Genomic DNA, 14269 nt, shown 5'->3' with positions numbered 1-14269 from the left:
TAAGCCTCTCTTGGAGACTGGAGAGAGCCCAGGACACCATCTGCAAGAGTAGCCCTGGGGCCAGTGTCTGTGCAGAAGGCAATTCAATGGCCATTTGAGCCCCTGTCCTGTGCCCTCCCCGTCCCCTAGGACTTGATCAAAGCTGAGCCCAACACTAGCTTCCACCCACATCAGAATCCAGCACTTGTTTTGCAGACCCTGGAAGCCATAGCTCACAGGGAGGCTGGGCTGGGGACAAAGCAAAAGGCTGTTCCCCCTCCACAGTTGGCTGACAGTCTGGGGACTCTAGCAGGGGGCTTGAAGTTCAGAGGCCAGCCTGGGTTTCCCCAAGGCTTTTCTCCCATCCTCCACCAGAGCTCCTCCTCCCTATGAGGAGGGTGTGTAGAAGGACCTAGAACAGCAGTTCTCAAGCCACAGGTCGTGACCCGTTTCAAGGGCTCACCTAAGCCCATGGGAAAACACAGACATTTGCATTGAAATCTGTAACAGTAGCGAAATTACAGTTATGAAGTCGTAATGAAAATAATTTTATGGTGTGTGGGGGTCACCACAACATGAAGTACTGTATTAAAGGGTCAAAGAGTTAGGAAGGTTGAGCCAGTGGTCAGAGAGAAGGTGGTGGGAAAGGGTTAATTTTGAACTTGACCTACGAAAGAGCACAGCTTCAGCCCATAACTACCTGTAAAGGACACTTTCTGGTTCCCTTTAGGAAGCTGAAAGGTGGGGCTCTGTGCCTGTGCAGATGAAGAGAGGAGCCACTAGCCCCTCTCCGATGTCTGTTCCACCATTGCCCATTCCTGCATGGAAGGACGGCAGGCCTGGGAAAGTGCCTAGGGTCAGAGTCAGCTGTTCTACAGGCCAAACCAAGTATCCACCAGCCTGTCACCCTGCTTCTTCAAGGGTCTGCCTCGGCCGCACCCTTGTTCTGTCCTGGTAGGGTCCCAGTGTCCTTGCTCCACTATTGCTTCTCTGAAAAGCAGGGTGTTTCTGTTTCTTTCCTTTTTTATTGTCAGGAACACTCATGCACCATGGTAGCTCTGAGTGCACAGGCATACCCATATGGCCTCTTTTACCAGCTGCAGAGACTGGCCTGTGGTCAGCCTCCCTTCTGAAACTAGGTCTTTGGGCCTCAGCACTGCTCCCAAGATGGGACAATATTTCTGCCCACTCTTCATGGAGTCAACCCCAGCTCTGCCTGGCCTGTCAAGGACAAAGGCAGTAAGAAAAGAATCTTTGGTTCCTCTTGGCAAGGATCTCAGTTACAGCTGCTCATCTCCAGCTTGTGCCCTGACAAATCATCTGGAGCGTAGGCTTGTTTCTCTGTTCAGATTTACTAGGATGGAGACTGTCAGGTTCCGGGATTCTGAATCTGATTCTTTTGTGACCAGCCCTTCTCCGTGTGTCAAACCCGTATCTTTCCATACCCTCAACAGGTGGCCAGACCCTGAACCTCAAGGAGGGGCCAGCAAACAAACTCCCGGCCCACTTTCCAAATTTGCAAGTCCTTCTGGACAATGGGGCCATCATATGACGACTGTTCACCGAGACCCAGGAATGCTTTAGGCTGAGATTGGCCTGATCGCATTGAGGAGCAGTGATGGCAGCACTCAGCAGAACCCAGGTGCTCCCTAGTGGCACTCCTAGCTTACGATGATAGCTCTGTTGGCGCATCAAGTCTTCCCAGCAACTCGGCAAAGCATGGCAAGCAATAGGCATTTTGGTTGATAAGGAAACTCAGAAACTCAGGCCACATAGCCAGATATCCAAACAGCTTGGATTTGAAATCAGTCCTGCGTTGTTTCTGCTAGAACAGACTACTGCCTTGGGATACCCTACAAGAACGCCAGCCCCAACTGTGTTCCCCTATTCTGGGTAGCATCCAAAACTTCAAGCTTCAGACCTAAGGTTGTGCCTGCATGATGTGCTTCTGGGCGGAGTGGCCCAGACCCCAGCCCAGCACGTGGCACCACCCCAGGAGCAGCCAAAGCCTGGCTTCAGGCCGAGGACCCTGCTGGGTGGTCCCTCACGGACTGCAAGGCTGCGCTGCCCCCCCCTCCCGTCAGCGCATTCCTGGCTCTCCAGCCCCTCCCCCGGCTCTCGGGTCTCCCAACCCCCTCCCGCGCTGGCCCAGCCTGTGTCTGAATCTGCTTCTGATTCTGGCTGTCGGGACAAGGCCCCCTCCCCTCCTTCCTTCCCGGGCCGAGCAGCTCCGCCCCCGACTAGGACCAGGCTCGCGCCTGCTGAACCCCCCACCCACTTCTGGCACAGCTCCTCCGCCCTTGCAGCAGCCAGGAGGAGGCGGCAGCCCCGGCGCCCCAGGCCCCGCCCGCCCAGGGCCCTTCCCGGGAGGCCGGGAGACCTGCTCCTCCTGGCCCTCCGTGGGTGAGTGCTGGCGGCCGGCGGCGGGTGGGGCCTCCGCTGGCGGAGGCACCGGGAGCGGGGGCGACGCCTGTCAACGCTCCAGGCCTAGTAGGAGGACTCGCCAACATCCCTGCTGCTGTGCTTGGCCCCGGGCGTGCCCGTGGCTGCTCCCACTTCTGGGCCTGTGCTGGGGCCGCCCGGGGGCTCTGCTATCTTGGCACTGCAGATCCAGCAGGCAGAGTTTCGGACTAGACTCTCTCCTCGAGGGCAGAATCGTTGGGCGGAAGCTGGCTGGTCACCACAGCGGCCACGGCCATGCCCACCTGGCCCTGGGGGCTGCTGCTGACCGCAGGCACGCTCTCCGCCGCATTGAGCCCAGGGCTGCCGGCCACCGCCGACCCCTGCTATGATGAGGCGGGTGAACCCCGCTGTTGTATTCCGGGCCTAGTGAACGCTGCTCTGGGCCGAGAGGTGCTGGCTTCCAGCACGTGCGGGAGGCCGGCCAATCGCGTCTGCGATTCCTCGGATCCGCAGCGGGCACACTCTGCAGACCTCCTGACCTCTGCTCCGGGCACTGCAAGTCCTCTCTGTTGGCGCTCCGATTTGCTGCAACGGTCACCCTTCAACGTAACCCTCACGGTGCCCCTGGGGAAGGCTTTTGAGCTGGTCTTCGTGAGCCTACGCTTCTGCTCGGCTCCCCCAACCTCCGTGGCCTTGCTTAAGTCGCAGGACCATGGCCGCAGCTGGGTCCCCCTGGGCTTCTTCTCCTCCAGCTGTAGCCTGGACTATGGCCGTCCGCCTGCTCCTGTTGATGGCCCTGCTGGTCCAGGGCCAGAAGCCCTCTGCTTCCCAGCCCCCCAGGCCCAGCCTGATGGTGGAGGCCTTCTGGCCTTCAGTGTGCAGGATGGCAGCCCGCAGGGCCTGGATCTGGACAACAGTCCAGTGCTCCAAGACTGGGTGACTGCCACAGATATTCGCATATTACTCACAAGGCCTGCCACACTGGGGGACATGAGGGACCGGGAGGTCACAGTCCCTTATTCCTACTCAGCCACTGAGCTCCAGGTGGGAGGTCGATGCAAGTGCAATGGGCATGCCTCACGGTGTCTGTTGGACAGCCATGGCCACCTGATCTGCGACTGCCAGCATGGTACAGAGGGCCCTGATTGTAGCCGCTGCAAGCCCTTCTACTGTGACAGGCCATGGCAGCGGGCTACAGGGCAGGAAGCCCACGCTTGCCTTGGTGAGGCCTTGGAGGGTAGCCTGGGGACTTCTGACCAGGCAGGGCTGCTCCTGACTGATCCCTCCCTGCAGCTTGCTCCTGCAATGGCCATGCCCGGAGATGCCGCTTCAACATGGAGCTGTACCGACTGTCTGGGCGCCGCAGTGGGGGTGTGTGCCTCAATTGCCGGCACAATACTGCTGGTCGCCACTGCCACTACTGCCGGGAGGGCTTCTATCGTGACCCAGGCCGTGTCCTGAGTGACCGCCGTGCCTGCAGAGGTGAGCCTGCCACCCGCATGCCTTCTTGCCTTACTTCCCCAGAACCCCGGCACACTCCTGAACCAGTCCCTCATTTCTGTCCTCAGCTTGTGACTGCCATCCAGTTGGTGCTGCTGGCAAAACCTGTAACCAGACCACAGGCCAGTGTCCCTGTAAGGATGGTGTTACTGGCCTCACCTGTAACCGCTGTGCCCCAGGCTTTCAGCAGAGCCGGTCTCCTGTGGCGCCCTGTGTTAGTGAGTGACCCTGCCCTGTCTCAGTCACCTCAGCCAAAGCAATCAACTACTGCTGTCTGTCCCCTGAGCCCTTCAGATGTCCCTGCCACCCCATCACACACTATTCTCCCACACTCCTTAGAGACCCCCGTCCCTGGACCCACTGAAGAAAGCAGTCCTGTGGAGCCACAGGGTGAGTGGACGCCGGAGTCCCAGACTGGTATGACCTTGGAGAAGGGGCTATAGGAGACTACTATGGGGGAGAGGCATGGAACTCCGCTAGCCTCCACCCTTTCCCCCTAGACTGTGAGTCACATTGCAGACCTGCGCGTGGCAGTTATCGAATCAGCCTGAAGAAGTTCTGCCGAAAGGACTATGGTAGGCTGCCTCACCTCAGCCCTTCCATCTCGCCCCCCAACTCCTCGACCCTGGCTGTACTTCAAGCCTCATCCTCTCCTCGGGTCTCCCACTGATGCTGGCTCCGCCCATTCAGCAGCTATATCTTCAATGTACCTCCCTCTAGTGGGTGACCTCTTTATGTCCTTCCTAAGCCGGGTGGGTATTCTGTGCTTCTGCATACAGTCCCTTCCGGCCCTACCCCGCCTGACTCGCTTTCTCACACCCTCCCCCCCAGCGGTGCAGGTGTCAGTGGGTGCGCGCGGCGAGGCCCGCGGTGCGTGGACACGCTTTCCGGTAGCAGTGCTTGCTGTGTTCCGCAGCGGGGAGGAGCGCGCTCGGCGCGGGAGCAACGCGCTGTGGGTACCAACCCTAGACGCCGCCTGCGGTTGCCCGCGCCTCCTACCCGGTCGGCGTTACTTGCTGCTGGGGGGCGGGCCCGGGGCTGCAGCTGGAAGCACAGCGGGCCGGGGACCCGGGCTCAGCGCAGCCCGTGGAAGCCTCGTGCTGCCTTGGAGAGACGCCTGGACTCGGCGCCTCCGGAGGATGCAGAGGCGCGAGCGGCGGGGGCGCTGCGGGACCGCCTGAACCTGCGAGCTGGGCGTGGACAGGGCGGGCACTGCTCTTATCTCTGGGTGTTTTTATCAGTGCGTTAGCCTGCTGGAAGTGTCACGTGCGTCGCCCTCTAATTTCCCCCTTCCACCTCATCACATCTTTTAACTTTGGTGACGCCCCATCCCCAACACAGAGGTATGTGAAGACCCCTAAGAGCTACCAGGAGACACCCAGGGCAGTCGTCACCCTCAAAGGACCCTGATCTCATCACCCTAGCTGCCTACTACAAGGCGTATCCTGATACCTGACATCTCTTAAAGGTTGTGAACAGCCCCGCTCCCAGGGAATGCTAGGATCCTTCTAGGGTTTGAGCGCATCACACGGGTGTGATTCATCAACTCTCCGATGCTGTGATACACTAGACTCCTCCGACCTTCCCAAAGCCACTGCTGCCACCATAGACGCCTGTACGCCGCTGTGGGGGTCGCTGTGGGGGTCGTGGCCCAACCGCACAGTCAGGACAGCGACTTTTCCGCCTCCAACCGAGATCTGCAAAGAGTACTGCGGGCTCTTCTCGTATAAGGATTACTGTCCAACACCATGGAGATTTGTCCCCGTGTCCTTTCTGGCCTGCCTCTGCCGGTCGCGTATTTGTGTCCCCCATCCGCCGCTGCATCTCTGCCTGCTTCCCACCTCTTTCTTGTCCCATTGTCCCCATATCTGGGGTCCACCCAGTTGTCATTCTCCGCAGCATCTTCCTAGTCTTGGCCTCCAAGCTCCTTGGCACAGGTCCCGCCCCTAGCTAGGAGCCCTACACTCTACCGTCTGGATGTCACGAACGGGCAGTTCGGATCCACACGTAACCGGGCCAGACGGCGACTTCCACGGGCAGCCATCGGGGCTCCAGATGCCCATGACTTTGCCTTATTCCAGGCGCTAGAGCCCCCACCTCTTTAGGCAAACCCCCGCCCCGGAGCGCGGGAACCGCTGTTTGGCTAGCGCATGCTCCCGACTTGGCCGCCGCCGGGCGCGAGCGCGCATGCCCAGAGCCGGCAGCGCTGAGACGCGGGGCAATCGGGGTGGGCAGCCCGCAAGCGCGTGCTTGTGGGGCGGGGCCGCCTACGCGCGTGCGCAGAAAGGCCAGCGCGGTCCAGCGGAGAGGTGGAGGGAGCGGTGCGGTGCGGGCGCCTAGGTGGGTGCGCGGCGGGGGCGTGGCGGCTGGACGCGGGGTGTGGGGGTGTCACTGTCATCGCGTGCTGGCCGGCGGCACGGACAGAGAGGGGACACGGGCGGTGCTTGGTGCCTTGGTCGCAGCGTGTTAGGGGGCTCCGGAGGCTGGTGCTCCCGAGCCTGGTGCGTGAGGCGGGCCCGGGTGTCAGATCCTTTTGGGCAGGCCCGGCCTTCTTAGGTCGTCGCTGCCTGCTCTCGGCTCTGTGCCGTGGGAAAGAACTGCCTCCGTGTCAGCCTTCCCTTGGGGCACTTTCCGTCCCTGCGGAATGGGAAATCCTCTTTCTGTATTTGTTTGAAATTGCAGCAGTGTTCATATACCTTTGCCCTTCTCGAAGACCTGCAACAATTCGGGCCCTTCCCTTGCCAAAGCTGACACAGCTGCCCACCTGACGCTTAGGTGCTTTCCCAGCTTAAGAGCCCCTTCCAGCGAGTGTCCCTGACCTGCCTGGGTCGCCTGTGTCACCTGTGCCCTAGCTTGTCCCTGTGCTTCTGGAGTCTTGAATAACATAGCTGGAGGGCAGAGTTGGCACCGCGTGGGGTGGGCTTCCTATGACAGAAGTCAGCCTGCAGGGATGCTGGCTGCCTGGCCACAGTTCAGAAACGGTTGTGGTCTTCTTGTGTCAAGGCTCACTGAGCCAACTTTAGGGGCCAAAGGTTGTCTGAACCAACTGGGTCATATGCAGTTGACTTTTATGGCAGTACGGTTGTGTCTGTCCAAAGTGGGTAGAGGCTCAAAATGATTTTCCTCACGTCACCGTGTTCTGCTGGAAGACCAGCGGGTGACTTCCAGGCAGTTTGTACAACTGTCCCATAATTTGGCGCATGTTGCCATTTCGTCTACTTGGGGTCAAGGACTCTCCTTCCACAGGTACTTGTAAATGTTTCCGGAGTTGTGGAGCTGAGTGTGCTCATGCTCTCTCAAGCTCTCTCGCTCCAGGTGGCAACCCAGATGACAAATGACCAAGACATTTCAAATGTTTGATAGTGATCATTCATATTGAGTGGTATGAGCCCTTTGCGTGCGTCCTTTACTCTGAGGATTAATCCTCACCTAATCTCCTCAGCACTCAGATAAAGACGTTGTGGGACGGACTGGGTAGGTAGAATCTGGTCTTTGTGTGAATAGGCCTGGTGCCACATTGGCTCTGGTCGTGGCTCTGCTACAGGCTGGCATTCAGTGAGTCAAGCACTCTCTTAAGTGGTTGTTGGAGGGAATAAAGATGCCATTTTCTGAGTGATAGATGTCACCTGGTGACTGCAACTGGATCAAGGGTGACCTTTTGGGTTGCAGAAGTAATCTAGTAATCTAGGCAAGGTTTTCATAACAATAGTCAAATTCACCTCCCTGCGACTGCAAGTCCACCGGCATGTGTGCCTTACTAGCTCTGACTAACCACACCTGCCAGGACTGTCCAGCAAGTCTCAGTGACCTTGGGCACACAGCCCTGTTCCTAATCCTTATTAGAGACGGAGCCAACCTCAGAAGGCCAGAAGGCGTAGTAAAGTGTTTGCCTTTGCGTGGTTTCTCGTTTAAAGTACACAGCACAGTGAAGTGGGTTGTAAAGACAGTTAACATTTGCCCTGTTCAGTGTTCTCCATGTCTGAGCGTACCTTTTCTGTTTTGACAACTCTAAGTAGAAGAAAGAACCACTTGCAACAGCTGTTTCAGTAGCTGTTGCGGCCATCACCTTTTAAACGGAGATCATATTTTTTTTAAAAGCCCTCAGGCCTTCTACTGAGAACAAACCTGAATTTCATTATCTGGGAAATTTCACTCTCCTTCCAATATGTGTTTATTGAATTCATACTTCAATGGTGCTTACCTAGTACATGCGAGGCCCTGTGTTCAATGCCCTGGACCTGAGGCGGAGGGAATGAGCTGGGTGTGGTGGAATGTAATTATAATCTCGTAGGGAGGTTGAGGCAGAAGGATCAAATTTTAGGCCGGCCTGGGCTACAGAACAAGACTCTGTTCCAAAACAACAGAAAGGGTTGGGGAAAGCAACTCAGTAATAGAATTCTTATCTAGCATGCCCAAGGCTCTAGGCGCAATCCCCAGTACTAAAGGGAAAAAAGAAAGAAAATGAATTTGTATGAGTAGATGCCATGTGTGTTGTGGACACAGCATTGAGTGACATTTGGAAGCTCCTGGAAGAGTGTGGCTTGTGAGGGACTTGATTGGATGAATGTGTTCTAAAACTACAAGGGCCGCTGTGCTGAGTGTGGGGACAATTGAGGTTACCTCCAGGGTAAAAGAAGGGTAAGACGGAGACAAGCAACTACCAGGATGGCAAGAGCCAAGGCAGAAGGAGGATATCGGGTGGCTGGCAACCCAAGGCTGCAATGCATAGAATACAGAAAGAGACAAGCTAGGGAGGAATAAGGCTTTGGGTTTGGAGAGGTAGAGGTGCCATACAGACACTGGGTAAGTGTCTCCTGGGCTGGAACCAAAGAGTGTACATGTGGCTTAAGAATGGGGAATGTTCCCGAGTGGATTTAAGCTGGGAGGTAAGTTGTGCTGTATATACAGACTCCTGATACTATGTCTTTAAGACACTAACTTAAGGAAGGAGGCTGGTTTGTAGCCTGCCGCTTTCCAGGTGGAGTAGAGTGAGTTTATGGACTGTGTTCCTGTCAGACCCAGTTTCTCATGAGTAAAAGGGGAGCTCCTGAGTGCTGGACGTACAACCTTCCTGGCCCCATTGCCTTCCAGGGGCTTTTCCTGGCTGCCTTTTGTGGAACCTCTAGATTGGGTGCTGCTTAACTCAGAAGAGCCCATTGTCCTCTAAACCATGGGATGGTATTCTCACAGTTAGAACTTGGAGCTTGCCTTGCCTTTCTTGCAGGCCTCCAGCTTCTGTGTAGCCAGCCTTAGAGACAGCCATGAGGCCAAGCCTGTGGCGTCCACTCCAGTCTTCTATCTTGTGGGGCCGCATGGGTAAAGGGAAACGGTCCTGCCACAGGAGCCTCCATCCGCCCACAGCCTCAGAGCACTTTTCTGTACTGCTCCCTCCAGCCTGGCACGTTTTCCTCTGCAAGTGACAGACCACCAAACTTCCTGAAACTCTGTCCTGCCCGATTTTTCAGCCGTCTGTCTTGTGCTGGGAATTGAACCTAGGACCTCCTGCCTAGTTCTAGGAAAGTATTCTAACCACTGAACTCTATCTCCAAGTTTGGTTTTGATGTATTAAAACAGGCTCTCACTATGTAGCCTAGGCTGATCTCAAACTCCTGATTCTCCCGAGTTGGCCTCCTGCGCACTGGGATTACAGGTATGTGACTGCCTCCCACTGTTTAATTGGGTTCTGCACGCTCAGAGACTCTGGTTGTTTACTGATAGGTGAGTCCATCATGAATAAAATCTGGTTTACTGTTCTAAGTGTAACTCATTGTCTGGGTCTCACCAAAGGCCTTCCCTTCATCCCATCAGCCTCACCTTAAATCACTTTGTCCCTGTTCTCTAGTTACCTTCCATCTTCCCCAGCAAGGCCCTCACAGCATTCCTGTCTCGGAAGCCTGTGGACCCTTAGAAGAATTGAGTTGTGGGGCATACTCCTGCCTGGAGTCCTTTTCTGTCTTTCTGGGCTCCTTCAGCACACAAGAACACGGTCCTTTGTGAACAGCTCGGTGAATCCCAGGCCTTTAGGCTCCTTGGAGCCTGTGAACTGGACTGTAAATGTCTTTGTCTCCCCTTTGTGGGTGTGTGTATAGGTGCATGTGAATTCCTGTGTGTGGAGGCCAGAGGTCGACATTTGACGTCTCACTCAATTGCTCTCCACCTTATCTCTTGAGATAGTCTCTCTCATGGGGACCTGGGGCTTGCCAGTGAGCCCCACTGAGCCTCCCCGGTGTTGGCATTAGAGGTATGTACTGCTACATTCAGCCTTTAATGTGGGTTCTGGCGGGTTGAACACTTACATCCTCATGCTTCGATAACAAGCACATTACCAACTGAGTCATCTCTCCACCTTAGATTGGCTTTCGATCTGAACCGTAAAGATACTCACTGGCCTGTGCCCTCATTGCAAGCAGTCCCTAGACTCAGAAGGATCTCTGTGCTTGGTGCTTTGTCCTTTACCTCGTGTTTTCTGTGCCACTGCCTGGGGCTAAGGCTTCCTCACCCTTCAAGACCCAGCTGAGGCAGACACAGACTCTAGGAAACCTTTTCTTAGCCCTGTTTCCTTGTGGACAGAGCTCTGATGCCCTGTGCTTCCCAGTCGTGTAGTACCTGTGCCTTCAAGTGCTTGGTCAGTGTTCAGTCCTGATCATGGCTTCCTGGGAGCTGAGGCAATGCCTCACGTCTTTATCCTCCAGCACTTGGCACCTTGGCATGCAGGAAGCATGTCTTGAATGCCTATTAAAATGATTAAGCCTTTGTGACTCCCAGGCAGCTGTCTTACTTGGTCTGAAGATGTTTGCTGAGAACCTACCAGTGCCTAGCCTTGCAAGGCACACCTCCCTCAGACACCTAACTCGGAGCTCAGGTCTGTTGAAATTCTGGTGCTGCTGACATTTTGACTGAATTCTTTTCCTGACTTGCTGTGGGAAGAAAAGAAGCCCATGGAACTCCAGCCCCTGCCTGTGTCTAGAATGGCTAGCCAAGCGTGGTTCTCAGAATCCCATGTGTGACCTCTAGGAAGACCTGCATTTGACTTCCAGCCAGCAAGCAGTCCAGCTGGCCCACGGTGCTGTGAGTCAAGCCTCATTACTGGTTACATCCCTTTTGTACCTGGCACGTGCCTGCCATTGTGTGCCACCAGCAAAAGGCCCACTATCAAGTTCCCTGTAACCAGGGAGTCAACTGTGAGCGCCAGTCACCACTAACACTTGAGAAATTCTTACGCTGTGCTTCAGGGCTGAGACAGCATACAGCCTGCCTTCTGGGGTCACTGCATAGGACAAGTTTTTTAAGGCTGCCTACTGTTATTCAGACTTCAAAATTAACCTGCTTCCTTCTCTGGTTTCTTCCTTCCCAGGCACACACAGTGTAATGTGACATTTGGTACGGAAGCTACAATCTAGTAGTCTTCTAGTGGGACGTAGAAACAGGTCACTACAATACCTCAGTGTGCTGACGGAGGTGGGAACAGACCTGGATAAGGGGGCACTGGCCTGGAAGGTCACTGGAGGGACCCTGAAGATTGATTAGAATGAGCTAAGAAAGGAAGAGAGGACAAATATGCCCTACCTCTCCTCTTTGATGTCCCTTTAGAAGGGACATACCTTTTGATTATACCACGGGAACTGTAGCTTACACTGAGTGACCAGTGCTCCTGAAGCTGCTGTGGGAGGGGCAGGAGGGTGGGGGACAGGAAGGATCTCAGGTTAGAGGTTGTGACAAGCCAAGCCCTGGCCATGGCAGAGGTGAGTTGCATTGGTGGAGCCGCGGAGCATGAAGGTCATGAGATGTGCAGGATTGCCCCGGAAGCAGCTGGAGGTGAGGGACTAGAGCTCACGCGCAGAGGCTAAGAGGAAGCTGGCTATCTACGGCGGGGACATAGAGGTGCCAGGGTAGGGGAGAGCTGGAGCAGTGAGCCGGCATCCAGACCAGAACAGCCCAGGGAGTGACATCAGCCAGGAGTGCTTTGGGGAGATAAGGGCCTGAGGTGCTGTTGTGGATAAGCTGAGCAGTGGTGTCTTAAAGGCCGGGTGGGATGTAACCTGCTGTGCCAGCGGTTCTACCCTGAACTTAAAAGGAAGAGGCAGGATTAGAGAAGGGCCTCAGTGAGGGCTCAGGGAAATGAGATCAGAGCCCTGGAGGGGCTGCAGTTAAAGGAAGCTCCTGCCTGGCAGCCTGCCCTTCTCAAAGGGGGCAGGGTGAGGCTATGAGCCAATGCCTGGGAACAGGAGAGGCGCTGGAGGAGAGCCGAGAAGGCCTGCCAGGCAGCACCCAGAGCCCAGCGTGCTCAAGGCCCACGAGCAGATGGTCTGGTTGTTTCCCCTCCTCAGCGCTGATGTAGGTGTAGAGAAGCGTGCTTCAGCTCGGCCTCCTCCTGCTTGGCCGCTGAGACAAGGGGACGAGTGGGAGCGGAGGTTGTCATGGCTGTCTAGGCTTAGCTGCAGAGGAACAGAGTGAAGGGGCTGGCAGATGGGGACCAGTGCTCCAGAGCAGGAGCACTGTGTGTGATAAGGCACTATGAGATAGGGGCTAGGCCTGGCATGGTGCCAAACACCTTTAGTTCCAGAACTCGAGAGGCAGTGACAGGCAGACCTCTGTACATTCAAGGCTAGCTGGTCTATGTGAGTTGCAGCCCTACATGGTGAGAACCTTTTTGGGGATAGACAGACAGACACTGTTTATAAACATTTGGCCTTGGGGTGGAATGGCGTTGAATGACCTAGGTATATATAATGAAATAGAAATGTAAAGGTCTTTCATGTGTGGGGAGGTGGTGGGGAGGAGCCTGAGGCTGCTCAACTCACCCTTGTAGTGACAGCACAGAGAACAAGGCCGGGGGCTGGAGGCCGGTGACCAGAGACCTAATGAGGGGAGGCGACAGGGATTCCTCCAGAGAGGAAGGGTGTGTGTGGTGGTGATGGGGGTGCCATAGGCTGGTTCAGAAACAAGAAGAGAGAGAGGGAGGGTCCTGGGGGAGGAGAGTAAGGAGGAGTAGGGGCTGAACAGCCTGAAGACCAGAGTGGCTCTCATCACCCTGGTTATTGGCACCATCCTGCCCTCAAGATTCTCTTAGGCAGTGGGGCTCAGAGGGAATATTCAGGAAGTATGTCCATGTGGGACCTCTCCCACCATGACATTCCGCATGTGAAGGCCCAGGGTGGCTTGTACCCCAAGTGCAACACACCCCGGGTGGTCAGCCTGCCTTCAGTCTCTTCTAACAGTGATTCTGATGGCTGCTGCTTCTGCATCCGCTTTCCTGTCCACAGACAGATCTCTCGGAAAGAAATCCCGTACCTCCTCGTCTCGGTGTTCTGGTGGCATCTGTTCCTACAGGATGGGGATGGACCCTCAATAGACAGGGGCCTTAGTCTTTATTCTACTTCCCTTCTGCTGTGTGTTCTGGTCCTTTCTGTGGATGCCATCGTACCTCATCTGCCTTCCCATGGAACCTTCCTCCAGGAAGGCTTCTCCTGCCCTCTCTAAGTATGTCCTAATTATCAGTGTGCCTACAAATCCGCGCTCTGACGGTGTTGTCGGGTGTCTTGTATCTGCTAGGCCCAGCTAGTTACAAGAGACCTGGGAGGCATTTGGAAGAAAGTTCTGGAAAGGCTGGATATGGAGGGGATGGGTTACTTGGAGTGGACAGGTTACTTCCAAGGTTTCTTCTGTGCTGTCCTGTGCCAGGGCTGAAGTCTAAGGAGAAGATGGGCATTCAGTCCATCCCTCACCCTGTGTCCAGGACTCCTGACAACACCCTGAGGTCATTTCTCTGAAATGTCCAGCAGCTGCTTAGAGAATGGGCACATCCTTGGAGATATGTCCCTGGTGGGTATGAGGAAAGTCCGTGCACGAAGAGGGCTTGATTGTCACTTGCTCTTGATTGCTGGTTGTGACCTCTGTCCTTGTCTCTGCTGATCATGCCCCGGCCCCTCCGGCTGTCTAATGTGTTCCTCTGGCCCTCACCTCCTCTCTTACTCAGGACTGTACTTTTGGGTTACCCCCACAGGCAGCTGCCCCTGCTGCCATCTCAGGGGCCTTTTCAGGGTCTCTACTTGCGGGCATCTCTATTTTCAGCCACACATTCATCAGTGGGCCAGCTGCTCAGGACGTGTTGGCACTCCGAGCATCTTATTGGACAGCAAACCATCACTGTCTCAGCAGTCATAGCTGTGCCTTCCCCGCCCCAGACAGCATATCCCAGGGCCTCCCCTGACCCTGTAAGGGTCTCTGCCACGTAGATGCCGAGGTTTGCAGTCGTCTCTAGTGGTCTATATATGCACCTCCCCTGAACTGGTGGGCTCTTTCCTTTTTTTCCATGTCTTTGTTAAGCAAGATTGAAGGGCAAACATGAGCATGCCCTGAATTATACTAGGGTGACCTGCATTCGAGG

At 55.6% G+C, this 14269-nt stretch overlaps 1 protein-coding gene across 1 annotated transcript; it reads left to right on the top strand.

Annotated features, from left to right (window-relative positions):
* Positions 1-2412: 2412 nt before the first annotated feature.
* Positions 2413-5063, top strand: Ntn3 (netrin 3). Its single transcript, XM_057773585.1, has 6 exons — positions 2413-3604; positions 3676-3864; positions 3951-4100; positions 4222-4272; positions 4383-4457; positions 4714-5063. The coding sequence occupies exons 1-6, from the start codon at positions 2677-2679 to the stop codon at positions 5061-5063; spliced, it is 1743 nt and encodes a 580-aa protein (XP_057629568.1). The 5' UTR covers positions 2413-2676.
* The last annotated feature ends 9206 nt before the right edge of the window (positions 5064-14269 follow it).

This window comes from Chionomys nivalis, chromosome 7 (assembly GCF_950005125.1).
Source record: "Chionomys nivalis chromosome 7, mChiNiv1.1, whole genome shotgun sequence".
NCBI classification, from domain to species: Eukaryota; Metazoa; Chordata; class Mammalia; order Rodentia; family Cricetidae; genus Chionomys; species Chionomys nivalis.
This window is presented reverse-complemented; position numbering and strand designations above follow the sequence as displayed.

Bases quoted from the DNA above. Each gene is read 5' to 3' on its own strand.
- Ntn3 (XM_057773585.1), top strand. From the start codon at position 2,677: ATGCCCACCTGGCCCTGGGGGCTGCTGCTGACCGCAGGCACGCTCTCC. The intron at 3,865-3,950 runs GTGAGCCTGCCA...TTCTGTCCTCAG, and splicing joins TGACCGCCGTGCCTGCAGAG to CTTGTGACTGCCATCCAGTT. The intron at 4,101-4,221 runs GTGAGTGACCCT...CACACTCCTTAG, and splicing joins TCCTGTGGCGCCCTGTGTTA to AGACCCCCGTCCCTGGACCC.